This window comes from Streptopelia decaocto (assembly GCF_964273445.1).
Source record: "Streptopelia decaocto genome assembly, chromosome: 11".
Classification (NCBI taxonomy): domain Eukaryota; kingdom Metazoa; phylum Chordata; class Aves; order Columbiformes; family Columbidae; genus Streptopelia; species Streptopelia decaocto.
In genome coordinates this window covers 12,787,774-12,802,293 of record NC_138666.1, presented here as the reverse complement: position 1 = coordinate 12,802,293, position 14,520 = coordinate 12,787,774, and the positions used below count along the sequence as shown (strand labels likewise).

The following is a 14,520-nucleotide window of genomic DNA, read 5'->3' as shown; positions in this document are numbered from 1 at the left end:
TGTCAAATGAAATTATATAATGGAGGTAAAAACAGGCCTGTTGTACAGCCAGGGTTACAAACCTGCGGTGAAGAGCTTGAGCTCAGTTTGTGCTCAGCTGCTTGCCAAGGAAGGTTGGGCAAATGCTGGGTGGTGCTGCTCCTGGGCCCATGTCTTGTGTCTGCTCAGTGGCCTGTGTTGCAGAAGAACCACCCAGATTTCTTATATTAGCACTGAAAGTTGTTTGCTGCGTTTTCAGTCTGGGTTTGGTGGTGCAGTCAGTGCTACAGAAACAGCTGGTTGCTCTTCCAGGCTTCAACCCAGCTGCCCTTGGCAGCCTCTGCTGTGAAAAGCCTGGGCTGAGGGGGTGCCTGTGTGTGCCAGCTTGTTTGTGTGGTTGGTTTGTTTGTTTTTTTGAGGTTGTTATGGGTGATACTGGTAGGGAAGAGAAGAAATCAGGTTGGTTTCAGGATAATTTTGTGAAAAATTATGTTAAACTTCATTGTTCAAAAAAAAAAAAATCATGGATGGCTTACCTTCTGAGTGATAGCCTGTTAAAATAACACAATTCACCAACAGGAATTTGTGAATTTATTTGCTGCCTAACATCCAAGTCTGTCATGGTCACAATTTTTAACTCTAGGAAATAATTAATCTTCAAAGCTGAGTCTCTTTTCAGCTGCTTCTGGGGTTTGACTGCACAAACCTGGACAGTGCAGGGCATTGGGGTCACAGCCTCCAAGGGCTGGTGCTGGGTGTGTGGGATTGACCAGGGCATTGTGCTGCTGAGCCCTGGGTTGGTGTGCGATGGAGCAGCTGTTTTGGGGCTTGCTGTCCTGCCATCCCACGGCTGACCTGTATAAGTGCAGGAGGTGGTGCTGGAGCCCATCCTGCTGACGGAGCAAAGTGGGGCCAGGCTACCTGGAAGGTTTATCTCGGGAAGCAGCTGCAGGGTAACATGGAATGTTTGGGTCAATGCAGAACAAAGATTAATGGCACTGTGATGTACCTCTGCTCTGGATAGTGCAGGGGGAAAAAACAACCCCAGTTACAGGACAGTCCAGCACAGCAAGGTGGTGAGCACATGTGTGCGTGCTTGGCCTTCAGATGAAGCCTTACACAGCAAATATTTATCAGAACATCTAGCATCCCTTTTGTAAACTTGGGCATTTAACCTTTCTTTGGGTTTTAAAGCCTGCCCTACTGCCTGCTAGCCAAATTTAACCTTTCCTTGGGTTTTTAAATCTGACCTGCCTCCTGCTAGCCTGACCTTGCACTAAGAAGAGGGTGGGCGGCTGTGTCGCTGCTGCCTTGGCCTCTGCCTGGTTATTCCAGGGCAGGGATGCTTGTAGCACCTCCACATTCCACACGCTTTTGCTATTGCAGGCAGAAAGTCCCCAGCCTTCCTGTTCTCGCTGGAGGTCAATGCCCGGCAGTCCCCTGTCCTCCCTTCTCTCAGCTCAGGTCATTTGCCAGCAGCAACCTCTGAAGCGGTGATGGGTCAGGGAGACTGCAAATGCACTAGATCTACCAGGACCAGTGCATTGGCTGTGGGTTCTGGGTCCTTCTGTCACTGACACCAGTGACACAGTGCAATGTCTACTCTAGACCTGTTCCAGTAGAACTTAAACTGTGCACAACACTCCGGAGTTTGTGTCCTGCAATCAGAGGGAGTGTGTCCTTCCCCTGCTGAAAGCTGTGCTGAGGATGCAGGCAGATGTGCTCCTGTGATGCCCAGCAGCATTGTGTCCCTGTTGATTTAAGCTCCTTGCTGCCTCCAATGTGTTTGTGGTGCCTGGGGTACCCTGTCCTGCCCTGGTTCTTGGCCACTGTGCCAGCACCCTTTGAACTGTGAGCTGCTGGGGAGGGATGTATATGTGAGAGCCATGAGCTGAAGGACAGAAACCAGGGCTGTTACCAGGTTAAAGCCACTTGAATCTGAATCCTGTTCTAACATGTCTGTGCCCTTTGCAGCTTCCCTGTGAAGAGGCCTCTGAGCCAGGGTGGTGAGGATGCCAGGGCAGCTCAGATGATGGTGCTGGGCTGCTGTGTGGGAGCTATACTGGTCCGATACCTGCTACCTTTATACATGCTTCCAAAATTTAATTGTTCATTTATAATATGGTATTGGCTCGCAGCACGCAGCCTGTCCCAGGCCACTATGCCATTTGCCTGGAGAAGTCTGGAGGAAGCCCGTAGACGCTTGGTTACCCTCGTCAGGTCAGTGACCGCAAGTGCCTCCCACAGGGTATCTGAGGCCATTCACTTTCCCAACTCAGGAAGAAAACAGGGCGGCAGGGTGGGGGCTGTGGGACAGCGGGGCTCCCCGGAGGAAATGTGGTCACCCGGCACAGGGGGGGACGAGGCATCTGCCAGGGAGAGGAGGAAGGCTGGCACCTTGTCTCGCTCAGGAGTTTGAGCACGCTCCTGCAGCATTGCTGCAGTCTCACCTTCTGCACCAGTCTTTGGCAAAATGGTTCACAGGAGCTGCTGTGAACCTTATTATTGAAATAACCTCATTTTGTTTTGTCCTGGAGCTTGTTTTGGGATGGGCCCCAGCACCACAACAAGGGTGCAGGGACGCAGTGTCGTGCAGGGCAGGTGTGCATGAGGGGTGGATGTGAACTTGGGTTTCTAATGTTTCCCAAGTAGCAGCTGAGAGGCTGGGTGCATGAAAAGCTCTAGCTTAGCAAGTTCTTTTGGGTCTGGAAGATGGCAAGCTAAAGGTGGCTCACAAATCCAGCCAAGAGGCAGAGAGCATCACAGTTCCATGGTCATGGAGCTTTTCAGGGGTGTGGGAGATGTGGGTTCACCCAGTGGTAGCAAGAGAGATTCCTTTCCCAGGAGCATGCCTCAGTTTTCCCACAGTGTGCCTAAATTCAGAGAAAGGGGGAGCAGTTAATAACGTAGGTAGCTTTCAAACATGGCTTCGCTGGGAAATCACTGCAGAAATGCAAAAATATGGAATATTTCTGTGTGAACAGAAAATAGCGAACTGGCTGGAGGCAGAGTGTGGGGCTGCTCCATCGACTTCATCCCCTCTCGATCTCCATCCCCCTCCAGCTTTCTCCACCCGCCTCGATGCATGCGTGTCCTGAGTCAAAAGCAGTCTTGGCAGGAGCGCCAAGTTCTGCAGCCAGAGTGCCTGGGAGGAGGCAGCGTGTGACTTGAAGAGTGTTAGGGAAACTATAGGAAGATTAGGAAGTGTGTGATGAGTTTTGATAAGTGGAGGAAGCAGGTCATGTCCTGCTTTGGATGAGGTCTGCTTGGAGGTATGAAAGCAGCCTTTGCCACGCTCGAGAAGCAGTCGGGCTCGTCGACGCTCTCTGCTCTGGCTGAGGATGCTCTGGGCTGGCAGGATGAGGCTGGGGACCTTTGGGATCTTGTTAATGCTCATCCAGGAGTCAGCAGCCTGTGAGTTTGGGCCCTTCCCTTACAGCGTCACAGGGATCGTCTGCAGGATGACCAAGCCCGCGGCATTGCTGTGTAAGTGCCTGCTGTATGGGGCTGTGTTTCCTCTCTCTTCATCAGACGAAGTTAGTGATAGATCAGCCAAGTGAGGGGGCTTCTTGCTTGTGACTGTTGAGCCACATATGCTGCTGTCCCCAGCTGCCCTCAGCTGCTTGAAGTTAGGGATTATTTTTTTTTTCCTTTTTTAATTTACTCTGAAGCCACTTCTAGTGCTTCCTTAATCTAATGGAAATGCCTTGGATAAAACTCTTCCACAGTACGTTAATCCAGGGTGCAGACCTGACTTTGCAGGTGGGAGAGACTGCAGTTTGGTATCTTTGTCCTTTCCTCCCACCGACAGTGAACCAGGAAACAGCGCAGGTCATTCAGACAGCGTTCAGAAACGCCAAATTCCCAAATATCACCGGGGAAAGGTCCATGCGGCTCCTTGGCAAGGTGGCTTACAAGCTGACTGAGTAAGTATCTCTGTGTGTCTCTGCCAGGGGAGGTGTGGGCTGACGGAGGGGAGTAGACACTGGCCTTGAAGAGACCTTTGATCCAGCAGTTCCTGGTCAAAACAAAGGTCTGGACCAGGGCAGACACATTTTCTGATCTCTGCCTTGCAGACAATTTGCACATTAAGGTTTAGGCTGCTGATGTATTATTTAAGAGCTCTTCCAGCTGTGTGGGCAGTGAGGCAGCGTGTAGAGCGCATCTCTGACAATGGGGATGGGGAGCTCTGTCCCTGCTGGCTGGAGCTCCTGGAGCCTGTCACCAACAGATGGTGCCCGTGGCACGTCGAGTGGCAGAGGGGACACAGCTGGGGCTGCTGAAGCCACCCTTGTCAGCAGGATGTCACTTGGCCACACTTTATCACAAACAAGGAAGGGTTTCGCTGTGTTGCCAACTTGGGGACAACAAATGCAACAATGCAAACGTGGGATGGATTTCCTGCTGTGGTTGACACAGCATGCTGCAATAAAACGGGGCTGTTTCTGCAGCGCACTGCTCTGTTTCCTGCTTGAAGCATCCTCTCCTGTCTTGTATCCAGACATCGCAGGGGAGGAGCAGCGCACCAAGGCTGAGCAAAAGCACCATTGTCCTGGTGTGTGGCCCCTGGGATTTCCAAAAGCTCCGGAGTTCAGTGTTGGCACAAGCCCCTTAGACACCCCATGGCCTCAGGAGCAAACCTGTCCCACCTGGTCACAAAAAACAGACCCGGTGCTGGGGACCAACTGTGTTTTTGCTGTTTCTAGCATCCAGGTCAATGACTTGTCCATAGAGCAGAGTGAGGTGGAGCTCAAGGAGAACGATGCCATTCACATCGCCATTAAAAACGTGACGGCCTTCTTCAAAGGGACCCTGACCTATGGCTATGCTGGGGCCTGGTTGTAAGTACCTGGGGACTGGCTGCTGCTGAGCACCACGGCCCCAGCTCCTGCTGCTGCCCGCGGGCAGGACTGGCCCCTGGTGCGAGTAGATGTGAAGGGGCTGCGCTCCTCTGGCTCTCTTGCAATGGCAGTGTCACTCATTGTCTGAGCAAGGCAAGATTCAATATGCCACATTGCTGCTCTTCTTATCTTGCTTTCTGCCTTTCTGTTCTTATTGTCACCCCTTGCATAAGGAGACAAGATGGCCAAAGCGTACAAGTTGTCTTCTTCACTCCCCTTTGTTGCTCTATAAGCTTTGAGTGGGGGGGGAAAAAGGGGTTTAGTGGTCCCATTCTCTGAAGAGCTGCGAAGCTGGTGGTTTGCAGTGCCTTAAAGCCAGAGTATCTGAGATGAGCTGCTGCGTGCTGGGGTTTTGCACATTGCAGTGCAAGGACCAATGTGAGAGGTGTTGTAAAACCCACCCTGCGGTCATATTCAGCCCAGAAACTTCTCCCAGCATGGATTGCTAAATGTCCTCTCTTTTGCCATTACAGTTTGCAGCTTTTTCATTCAGTTGATTTTGAAATCGAGTCTTCCATTGACCTCCAGATAAACATTAAACTGAGTAAGTACCAGCCGGGGATCAGTAGCTGCGGGGGTCTGTGTGTGCATGCTTCCTGCAGAGCAGCAGGATGGATCTGGTGGGGCGGCAGCAAGCCCAAAGCTCACCTCTGGGGGGGTCTGACAGCATCCAGTGGCTGGGAGGGGATCTCTGCCACCCTGTGCGCACAGGATAGGAGACAATGTGGCATCTGAAGCCTTCATGGTTTTAACACACCAAGCAGAGGAAGCTGGTACAAATAATTTCAGTGAAGTAATGCTGATTTGCACCAGTGGCAAATGAAGAATGGTCTGTCCCTCTGGACTGACTTTAGGACTCGCTTTTTATCTCCTGCTGTTCAGGATGACTTGAAGAAAACATGGTGATGGTTCAAAAGGGCGAGTCAAATGGGGGCTTTGGTGAAGGGAGGTCTGAATGTCACGATAGTCCACTTTTCCAGCTGTCTCCGGGTCAGGCCCAAGGTGTGTTCTCAGAAATGAAGCCTCTTCCTCGAGAAAGTCAATAGACTTAGACTAGAAAGAGACAGAGGCAAACTACACTTCTCCACCTCCCATAAGGGATGAGAGGGATATGGATTATCATATATGCTTCAAAATACATTTTCCTGCCTCAAAATGCATTTCCCTGGTAAGCTCCTAGGGGAAGAGCAGCACGCAGCTCTCAGTGATGGTATTTTGCAATTTCTAAGCTTTTTGCAATACAACTTAATTCCCTCCACACTCTAGTTTATGGGTTGCACATACTGCCCAAGTTCTCCTGGGTGATGTCAGGGGACAACCAAGTCCCTGACAAAAGCAGCTAGTGAAGCGGGCAGGTATCTGAATGGAGCATGAAGAAAGGTGTCTGGTAAGCTAGCTTGGCTGGAGCTGTGAGCAGAAACCCTCCATCCAGACACAAGGTAGCCCCATCTGCCCTGACTTTGCAGGGTCCCGAGTATCTAGGATTCATCCCCTGGGAGGTGTGGGCAGCTCTGGCTGCCCCTCTGCAGTAATGCCCTGCTCCAGGTCTGCAGTGTCTGCGAGTGCACTCGTTCTTCTCATCTTGGTAGCAAATTAGCTATTTTTTTCTTTATTCTTTCATCCCATGCAGTGTGCCAGAAGGACCAAGTGGCTGCCGATGCCTCAGACTGCTACCTGACTTTCCACAAACTGACACTTCACCTCCAAGGAGACAAGGAGTGAGTCTGTCCCCCTTCAAAATCGGGCTTTGCTCACCCAGCTGCTGGTCCCTGAGCACTTTAACCTGAGCATCACCCACCGTGGGGATGGGTGGGTGGTTCCTGACCGTTTTCCCTGTCTTGTGCAGGCCGGGCTGGCTGAAACAGCTCTTCACAGACTTCATCTCCTTCACTTTGAAGTTTGTTCTCAAGAATGAGGTAAGATCAGCCACTGCCTGTGGACAGAGGACAGGTTGGTTTGTCTGCTACACACTCGTCTGCTCACACATGCCCACAAGATAACAGCAGTGTAATTTTAGTTCTTGTGAAAAATAAGACAATTAAATAGAATCCACAAAAAAAAAAACCAGCTTGGACAAGGCAAGAGGTTGGGCTGACAGTGCCAGACTGGGCTCTGGTGCCAGACTCCGAGCAGCAGCCCCCAGAGCTCACCAGGAGGCCCAGCTCTGCTCCACAATCTTACCCTCCACCTTCATTTTTTTCTGTCTTTTCCTCTTGTAGGTGTGCAATGAAATAAATTTTCTTGCCCAGGTGCTGGCAAATTTTATACATGATTTAGCAGGTAAGTATCCTGGGTTTTTTTTTTCTGCTTTCTTTTTTAATGTGCAACTTTTAACATTTGAGTCCCTGCAGGGCGGTAGCCATATCTATCAAAAACATCCTTCAGAAATGTGTATGGGATCCCAAGCCCTCAGGCAACAGTAAAATAAACCTTAGCAATGTTATGTTTTGAATTTTCTCCATCAGGTTGACTTTTAAGGGTGACTGCACTGGTTGAAAGACACTTTTCAGTTCATAAGCTAGTTCTCCTTCATTATGTAATGACCAGAGGTGCAGGATAGCTGCAGAAGGACTGATGTTAGCTACAACAGGAGCATTGGAGTGTTGGGGCTGAGACACTACAGCATCTGTATCTGCATGCTGCAGATTCTCCCATGGTTCCCAGTCCCAAGCCTCAGGGAATGTAAAACTGAGAGTAATTCCCCCCATTTCCCAGTGGAGAAACTGAGTCAGAGAGCAGTAGCAGGACCAGCACAAGCACCCAAAGGAGCAGGACCCCCCAGTCCCATCCCCGTGTCCTCTTATAACCCTCAGTCACCTTCTGCAGCAAGTCCTAAAATCAACTGTTGTGAGCTCTGCTTCAGGTCATATTTCTGGTGTGAGGTTTTTGTGTTTTCTTCCGGCAGCAAATTTTGTCCAGGATGAGACTATCAGACTTGACATCTCCCTTGCATCAGTGCCTTTAATAAAAGCAAATTACCTAGAATCTCATCACAAGGTAAAGTAACAGGGGCAGCCAAAGGTACATGTGCAGTGTGGTCTGATGCCAGCCTTTCGTTTAGCCAAGCAGCTTGTTCTCTGCTCCAAGCCCAGCCAGGCTTTTGCCTTGCAATGAAAACGCAAGTACTGTAATTTTTGTCTTCCTGTTGCTTGTCGTCCCCAACACATTTGTTTTCCTTTAAAGGGCCTTGTCATGTACAAGAACTACTCTGATGTCTTCAGTGACTCTGTTTTCTCCCCGTCGCTGCTGACCGAGTCCCGAATGATCTACTTCTGGCTGTCCGAACACATCCTCAACTCTCTGGCCTCGGCAGCTTTCTTAGATAAGCGCCTGGTGTTGACCATGAGAGGGGAGAAGTTGCAGGTGACTATTTAAGGGTGGTTCCCTCCTTACCTCATACATCATATTTTGGAGAGAGAGTTAAAAAAAAAAATAATATGAATACTGTTTTTTGGTGAGAGTTAGTTTCTGTAGAAGACAAAGTCTACAGTCAGTCACAACATGTGATCCTGGTCAGAAACTGGTACCTTCTTAGCAAGTATGTGCTACCAGGTAGCATCATCCCTTAGAGCGATAACACCAGCTAAGAGAAAACTTGTCTTGTGAGTTGTAAAGGGACATGGTTTTCTGTGGGATTACTGAGGAAGAAAGGGGGTGAACTCGGGAGGAACTCAGCCATGCCTCTGAGCTGGCCACGAGTCACACATCAGTAGGCTGGATGGGCCACCAAGGTTAACCACAATCTCCTCTTTCATTTTTCTACAACCTGTTTCTGAAGGAGCTGTTTGAAATGGAAGACACTGAAACACAGAGGAATGCGGTGCAGATGGTAACTGTATTTTGTGTCAAATGAGGAACTCTTCAAATGGATTCTGTTGCATTGTAACATCTCATGTCCTTCCCTCAATGAGAGTCTTGAGTGGGCCTGAAGGGGGAAACCAGGGACTGCTGGAGAAACCATTGTACTTCCCTGAAACCCAGATGAGTTACTGGGCTTGCGTGAATGGGAGGAGGAACTGGGGATCACAAAAGGGATGCGGCTGTGTAACAAGTTGGCTTGAAATTGGGATGTGTCATGGAAAAAGCTTGACTCTTCTGTTCTTCCTTACTTGACCAGATTTTCCAAGGCACCTCCTATAATGACTCTGTGGCCAAGGTGTGGAGTCTTGTCCATCCACAAATCTCTCTTCAGCCTGAAGGGACAATCGTGAAGTCCTTGGTAGCAGTGGAACTCAGCATCTTTCCCCCGGGAGAGGAGTCCCTGACGGTTCTCTACATGGAAACGGTCAGTTCTTGCTTCTCCTGAGTGCGAGGACCTCGGGCCAGGCTCTGTCCTAAATCTGGACCGCTCCTGGTGCTCAGGGACCATAATGGCAGGGAGCCCTTTGGGATGGGGGTGGTGGCTAAACCGTGGGAGGTGGAGAAGGTGTATCAGCTCCTTTTAACACTCCCACCTCTTTCCTCAATATTTGGGGCTGGGAATGATAATGGTGACTGTATTGGCTCAACACCTCTATTAGACCAGCCCGTCACTGGTGTGCAAGCAGCAGAAAGCTCTGATGAGCCCCTGATAATCTGTATTGGACACAGTGAAACTCCTTCAGATATGAAGTATTTTAGGAGAGAATGAAGGCACCACTGGAATGTATCTATTTTGAAATCTCCTTGTTCCGAAATTCTAGCTCCAGCCCCCACTTAGAGGATGGTTGTCTCTGAAATGAAGATAGAGCTCTGAAGAATGCAAAGTTCAAAATATAACCTTTTCCTCTATGTATGAAAGTTCCTGCTTATGCTGTGTTTTACCTTAACCTGCTTTATACTGAATCTAAGGAGGCAGAGAAAAAGAAATGCCAACAGTCTTGCTGTCATAAGTAACATCACAAGAAAGCAGTATGTTTGTTCAGTCTTGTAATTATGGGCTGGTAGTAACACTAAATAGTGCATGAGAGCAAATTCCTGCCTGAGGGTAGACCAAACCCTTTAATTTAAAGGGTTGAACTGTAATCGAGAATAATTCCCTCCCACCCTCTGCAAGTATTCCACATTAGCAGGGTCTTCTGAGGAAAAATGCATGTCTGATTTTGTGCTCCAAGTGGTATGTTGAAACAAATTTCTGGGAGGAGTGCAGAAGCACCAAACTAGAAGTGGTCCCTAAAATTGTGGCTCTTAGGAGGTCCTGGCCTGCCAGGCCCCTGGCTGTAACCTGCATCGGGATCACGAAATGTCCCTTCCAACAAATGTTTGCATACAAGCAAATGAGTCTAAATGGTCAGAATTCGGAGATAGTTTCCTTTTAAAATTTGGTTATAAATGAAAACACTATGGTTAAGACTACTTGTGGTAGCCCTGGCCACCCTGGGGCTGGCCTCTCCGCATCTGATGATCTTTCATGTTGAGACAGATGGTCTCAACCCTACAGAACCATTTCCTTCTGTATGCAGGATTTGGTTCACAAAATGGCAAAAGCATCAGTCCTGTGGCTGAGCCAGTCTAGAGCCCCACAGGCTGAGGCTGGATGTCTGCAAATGGAGAAGTAAAATGCTGACCTTCCCTAGTAATCTGGAGGTAAAGCCAGAAGGCTGTTGAACTCTGGGTCACAGAAAGGAAACCAGAATTTCCAAGTGCAACTCCCTGCCAGAAGGCAAGAGGAGCCACATCTCACCTCTGCTGTTCCTCTCTGTGCAGGAAATCACGGTCACCATCCAAGCTGCCTATGAGGAAAAGAAACTCATTTTGCACCCTTTGGACTCCAGGTTGGTACTGTGCTCTCTTATGGGTTTTGTTGCCTCTTTTAACCCATGTCTGAGAGCAGCACTAAAAGAGGATCTCTGCAGTTCTTACTGACCTTTTTTCCCCCTTTTCTTCCCTTTAGGATCGAGTTTAAAGTCTTTGAATGCGCAGCTGATCCAAGTGGGGTAAGTCCTAAGAAAGTATCCTCTAGGCCATTTGTGGCTAAACAATGTCTTTAAAACCTTTTTTGTATGATTTTTCTGGCTTTCAGAATGACACATCCATAAGAAACTTCCTGCAGACAGTCATTTCAGTCGTTGGGATCCCAGAAGTAATTTCAAGTGAGTTTTCCCTTTGGGGAAGTGCCAACATATTCCACAAGGCATCTAACATCAGATCTCCTAAACCAAAGCACTAAAAAAGCCCCCCCAATAACCCTGACAGCTGGTGGGGGGAACCACATTACTGATGTGAATTTCTGCTGACTTCATTCAGGGAATGGGGAACCCTTTGTCAATGGCTGGGACAAAGGAAAAGTGAGTTGTCCGTCAGGCCAAAGGTCATGGGGTGTTGGGGCACAATCAGCCTTTGGCTGTAGGCAGACAAGGTGGCAGTACGTGGTGAGCAGCAAGACAGGATGGCCACAGCTGTAACTAGATGAGTTTACTGGTTCCATAGGGATCGAACCAGCTTTGACTTCACTGATGAACAGCAAAGGGCTTCATCTATTTGATATCAAAAATCCTGAGATCATCACAAGAAAGGTAAGCAGAGTTCAAACATACCTGACTATCAAAGCCCTTCTTGGGAGTGTGGCATAAACTAATATAATACTTTGGTTTTTTTTTCTTCTCCCTTTTTAGGGATATGCAATTGTACAACTTGACTTCAGCTTCCCAAATCATTTGCTTATTGATTTTCTTCAGAAAAGATTATAGAACTTGCATACAAACAGAAAGATTGTTTATGAAACAATTCAAAGATGAGCTGATTTAAATCAGCTTTGGTTTAATTTTATTTTCCTGAGAAATGCTCCAGTTTCCGTGCAATTATGCTTCCACAGAGCCTTTCCTCTACAAAGATCTCAAAGTCTACATCTCTATGCATGCTACTTTTTCAGGGTCTTTAAAGGACTTGTGTGTTTAGGAGGAAGGGCTGGACACTTGAGGTGCATGGGTTAGCACTCCTGGGACGTAGCAGAAATGGGCTTTGCTTACCTTTTGGCATCTCTTGTTACATTTTGGAAATGTAGCACTTTTTGTGCTGATCCTGGGCTTTTGTTTCTATCATGAGCCAAGAAGATCCTGATTTTGACAGACTTCAGCAACTCAAATGACATTACCAAACTCCAAGTAAGCTCAGAACCAGTTAAGCTAAAAGACCTGCGTATGGCTGAAGAAAGTAAATGGGATGTGAATTTACAGTGCAGTAAAATGATGGTGAGATCTCATGCCCTGGGTCCTTTACACATTCTGCAGACTCTATGTAGGGCTATAGGGAAGTTGTTATGCCCAGGTTGTTTAGACAGTGGGAGCAAACTTGAGACAAGCAATCAAAATAATAAGGAAGCCAAAGAGATTATAAGAGAAAGTGTGTCTAGTCAGACAGCAGGTTCCTGTTCCTTCCTACTACAATACAATAACTTATCTGAAGTGGTTCAGTTATTTTCCTGTAGCAATACATGCTTCCCTTTTTTAAATTTGTTTTTTCACTTGCATGAGATCTTGGGCAACAAATCTAATATTGTAATGGTGATACCGTTAACAAAGGCAGAGGATGATGTTCTCATCCCATACAAAGTGATTTTAAAGTTGGGGCTTCCACAGAGAGCCCTGTGAGGCTGGTAGCAGGATGGACCCACCTCCTTGGGCTCCCCGGGCATGGTGGCAGCTCCCTCCCCATTATACTGATGTTCCACAGATGTTCCCCTCACTACCCGAGGCCACCGAGCTCCCTCAGACCTTCCTGGCTCCACACAACTGCTCGGTTTAACACCTTTTCAGTGGCCATCAGGCCAAGGCTGGTGGAGAAGGTCAGGGCACAGTGAGTGGGCTGACTTTAGGGGCTGCTCCATGGCTGGTCCTCAACCAGCTGTGCTTATGACACAGCAGGAGCCAAGTGGCATGAAAGGTGTGACACCGTTGTGTGGCCTTGAATAACCCCTAGTGTAGTGGGTGACTTTATAGTTTCCCACCTTGTTCCCTTTGCTGCCTCTGACAGCCTGGCCCTGTTCTCTCCTGCTCTAAAAGCCACCAATGCTGAGGTGACATTTCCTCTCCCTGTGTGGCAATGTCTCCTGAAGACCACAGGACCTCCTTCTGCCAAGCCTAGGGCCCTTCGGTCCTCCTGAATGTCATCCCACTAGAGCAATGAGCACGAATAAAAAAAGAAATAGCATAACAAAAGCCTTTTTTTTGTTTGTTTTTGTTTGTTTTCCTGCCTTGGATGTGCCCTTCCCCGCTGGGGCAAGCTGTCTGCTGGGGACATTTAGTGGTAACATGCGTGGGGGAGCAGGAACTCTGCAGAAGGGGTGAAGAAGCAGGGAAGCGGCCAGAGGACCCCCCCAGACGGTCCTGAGCGGCCTCCCCCTTGGGCTTCATTGCCCCCCGCAAAACGGCGGCGCAGCCCGCGCCGGGAGCTGCGCGGGGATCGCGCCTCGTCCCGCCTGGAGCGGAGCCAGCGCCGAGCACCCATGTGCTTTCCCGGAAAAGCCTCTTCCTTTCGTTTTCGAGGCGGCCGCGGCGGGGCGAGCCTGAGCAGCCGCTGCCGCCGCTGGGGCAGAGCGCCGGGACGGCAGGTCGGGTGAGTGCTGCGAGCAGATCACCCGGGCGGGGAGGAGGGAGGGAAGGTGTCCTCCCTTGCACCTCCTCTCTGCCCGGGGCAGGGGCGTCGTGCTGGGACACCCCACGAGGATTTAGATTTGGGAGGCACGGGGCGTCTGGCTGCACCCTTTGCATACCCGTTCAAGTCTATGGTTGGAAGTGTTGCTGGGGGTGACTTTTGCTCTCAGGTGCTGGGGGCAAACCAATATCGCAGCTTTTACAAGCCGGAGTGGTGTATGGGAGGCTGTCAAGGATGAGATGGGGGATTTTTAGGCACAGAACTGCTAGTTTGGCCATAAAGGGGTTGTGTTGGTAGTGGCTGCGAGAGCTTCTAGTCTGGTGGAAACACCAGTAGGAGGTGTGGGGAGCCAGAGCCGGCAGGGGTGGTGGCAAAATGGGGCAGACTGTGGCTGTGGGTGCTGGCCGTCACCTCCCCAGCTGCTCCTCATCACCCACGGTCCTTCCCATCCATCTCCAGTTATCTCAGAGCTCCCCCCATCCCCTGGGCCATGCTCAATGCAAGACAGCCAGAGCAAGCGTTTCTACCTGGAGATGCGGGTGTCACTGGATCTAGTTATTTCTTCATTTTTGTGATAAACTTTGAAACAGTGCTGTGTGCTATCTTGCCTTGTCTGGTACTCTGCTGCAGGTTGCATCTGGTTTTCCAATGCAGCTTCTCTGGCATCTAGAGAAATGTTAACAATACTTGTTTCTTGCATGCTATTTGGCTAGATCTGGAGATCTCTGTGCATGTAGTTCTATCTAGAAACCTGAGACTTTTCCTCAAGTCATTCACATCTCTACATTCTCTCTTAAACCTTGTCTCTATTCTGAAGGAAAGGCAGGTTGCTTCTTTTTTCTCTAAGATATAATGGAAATGCTAAATAAATATTTTGTTGTGTCCCAGAATAATCAGACATATGCATATAAATATAAATATTTGCATTGCAAGAGCCTTAACTGCAACCAAGTCGGGGTTCACTCCAGTGAGAGTGTTTGCCCCTCGATCCCATTTGTTTGGAGCACTCTCCAAAAGCTTTGCCTAAATTATCATCTAGCCATAGGTTTTAGAATAGGATAACACTCTT

At 49.0% G+C, this 14,520-nt stretch overlaps 2 protein-coding genes across 2 annotated transcripts in view; one reads left to right on the top strand and one right to left on the bottom strand.

The window, feature by feature from the left end:
- The window catches only part of POLR2C (RNA polymerase II subunit C), a 210,199-nt gene that overhangs the window by 86,034 nt on the left and 109,645 nt on the right, over positions 1–14,520 (bottom strand). The window lies entirely within an intron of this gene.
- On the top strand, positions 3,152–13,009 carry CETP (cholesteryl ester transfer protein). The gene is made up of 16 exons (XM_082062891.1): positions 3,152–3,465; positions 3,791–3,905; positions 4,686–4,820; positions 5,354–5,424; positions 6,511–6,598; positions 6,727–6,796; positions 7,100–7,160; positions 7,786–7,877; positions 8,064–8,243; positions 8,659–8,709; positions 8,998–9,165; positions 10,566–10,633; positions 10,753–10,795; positions 10,882–10,951; positions 11,289–11,374; positions 11,474–13,009. The coding sequence occupies exons 1-16, from the start codon at positions 3,321–3,323 to the stop codon at positions 11,546–11,548; spliced, it is 1,518 nt and encodes a 505-aa protein (XP_081919017.1). The 5' UTR covers positions 3,152–3,320; the 3' UTR covers positions 11,549–13,009.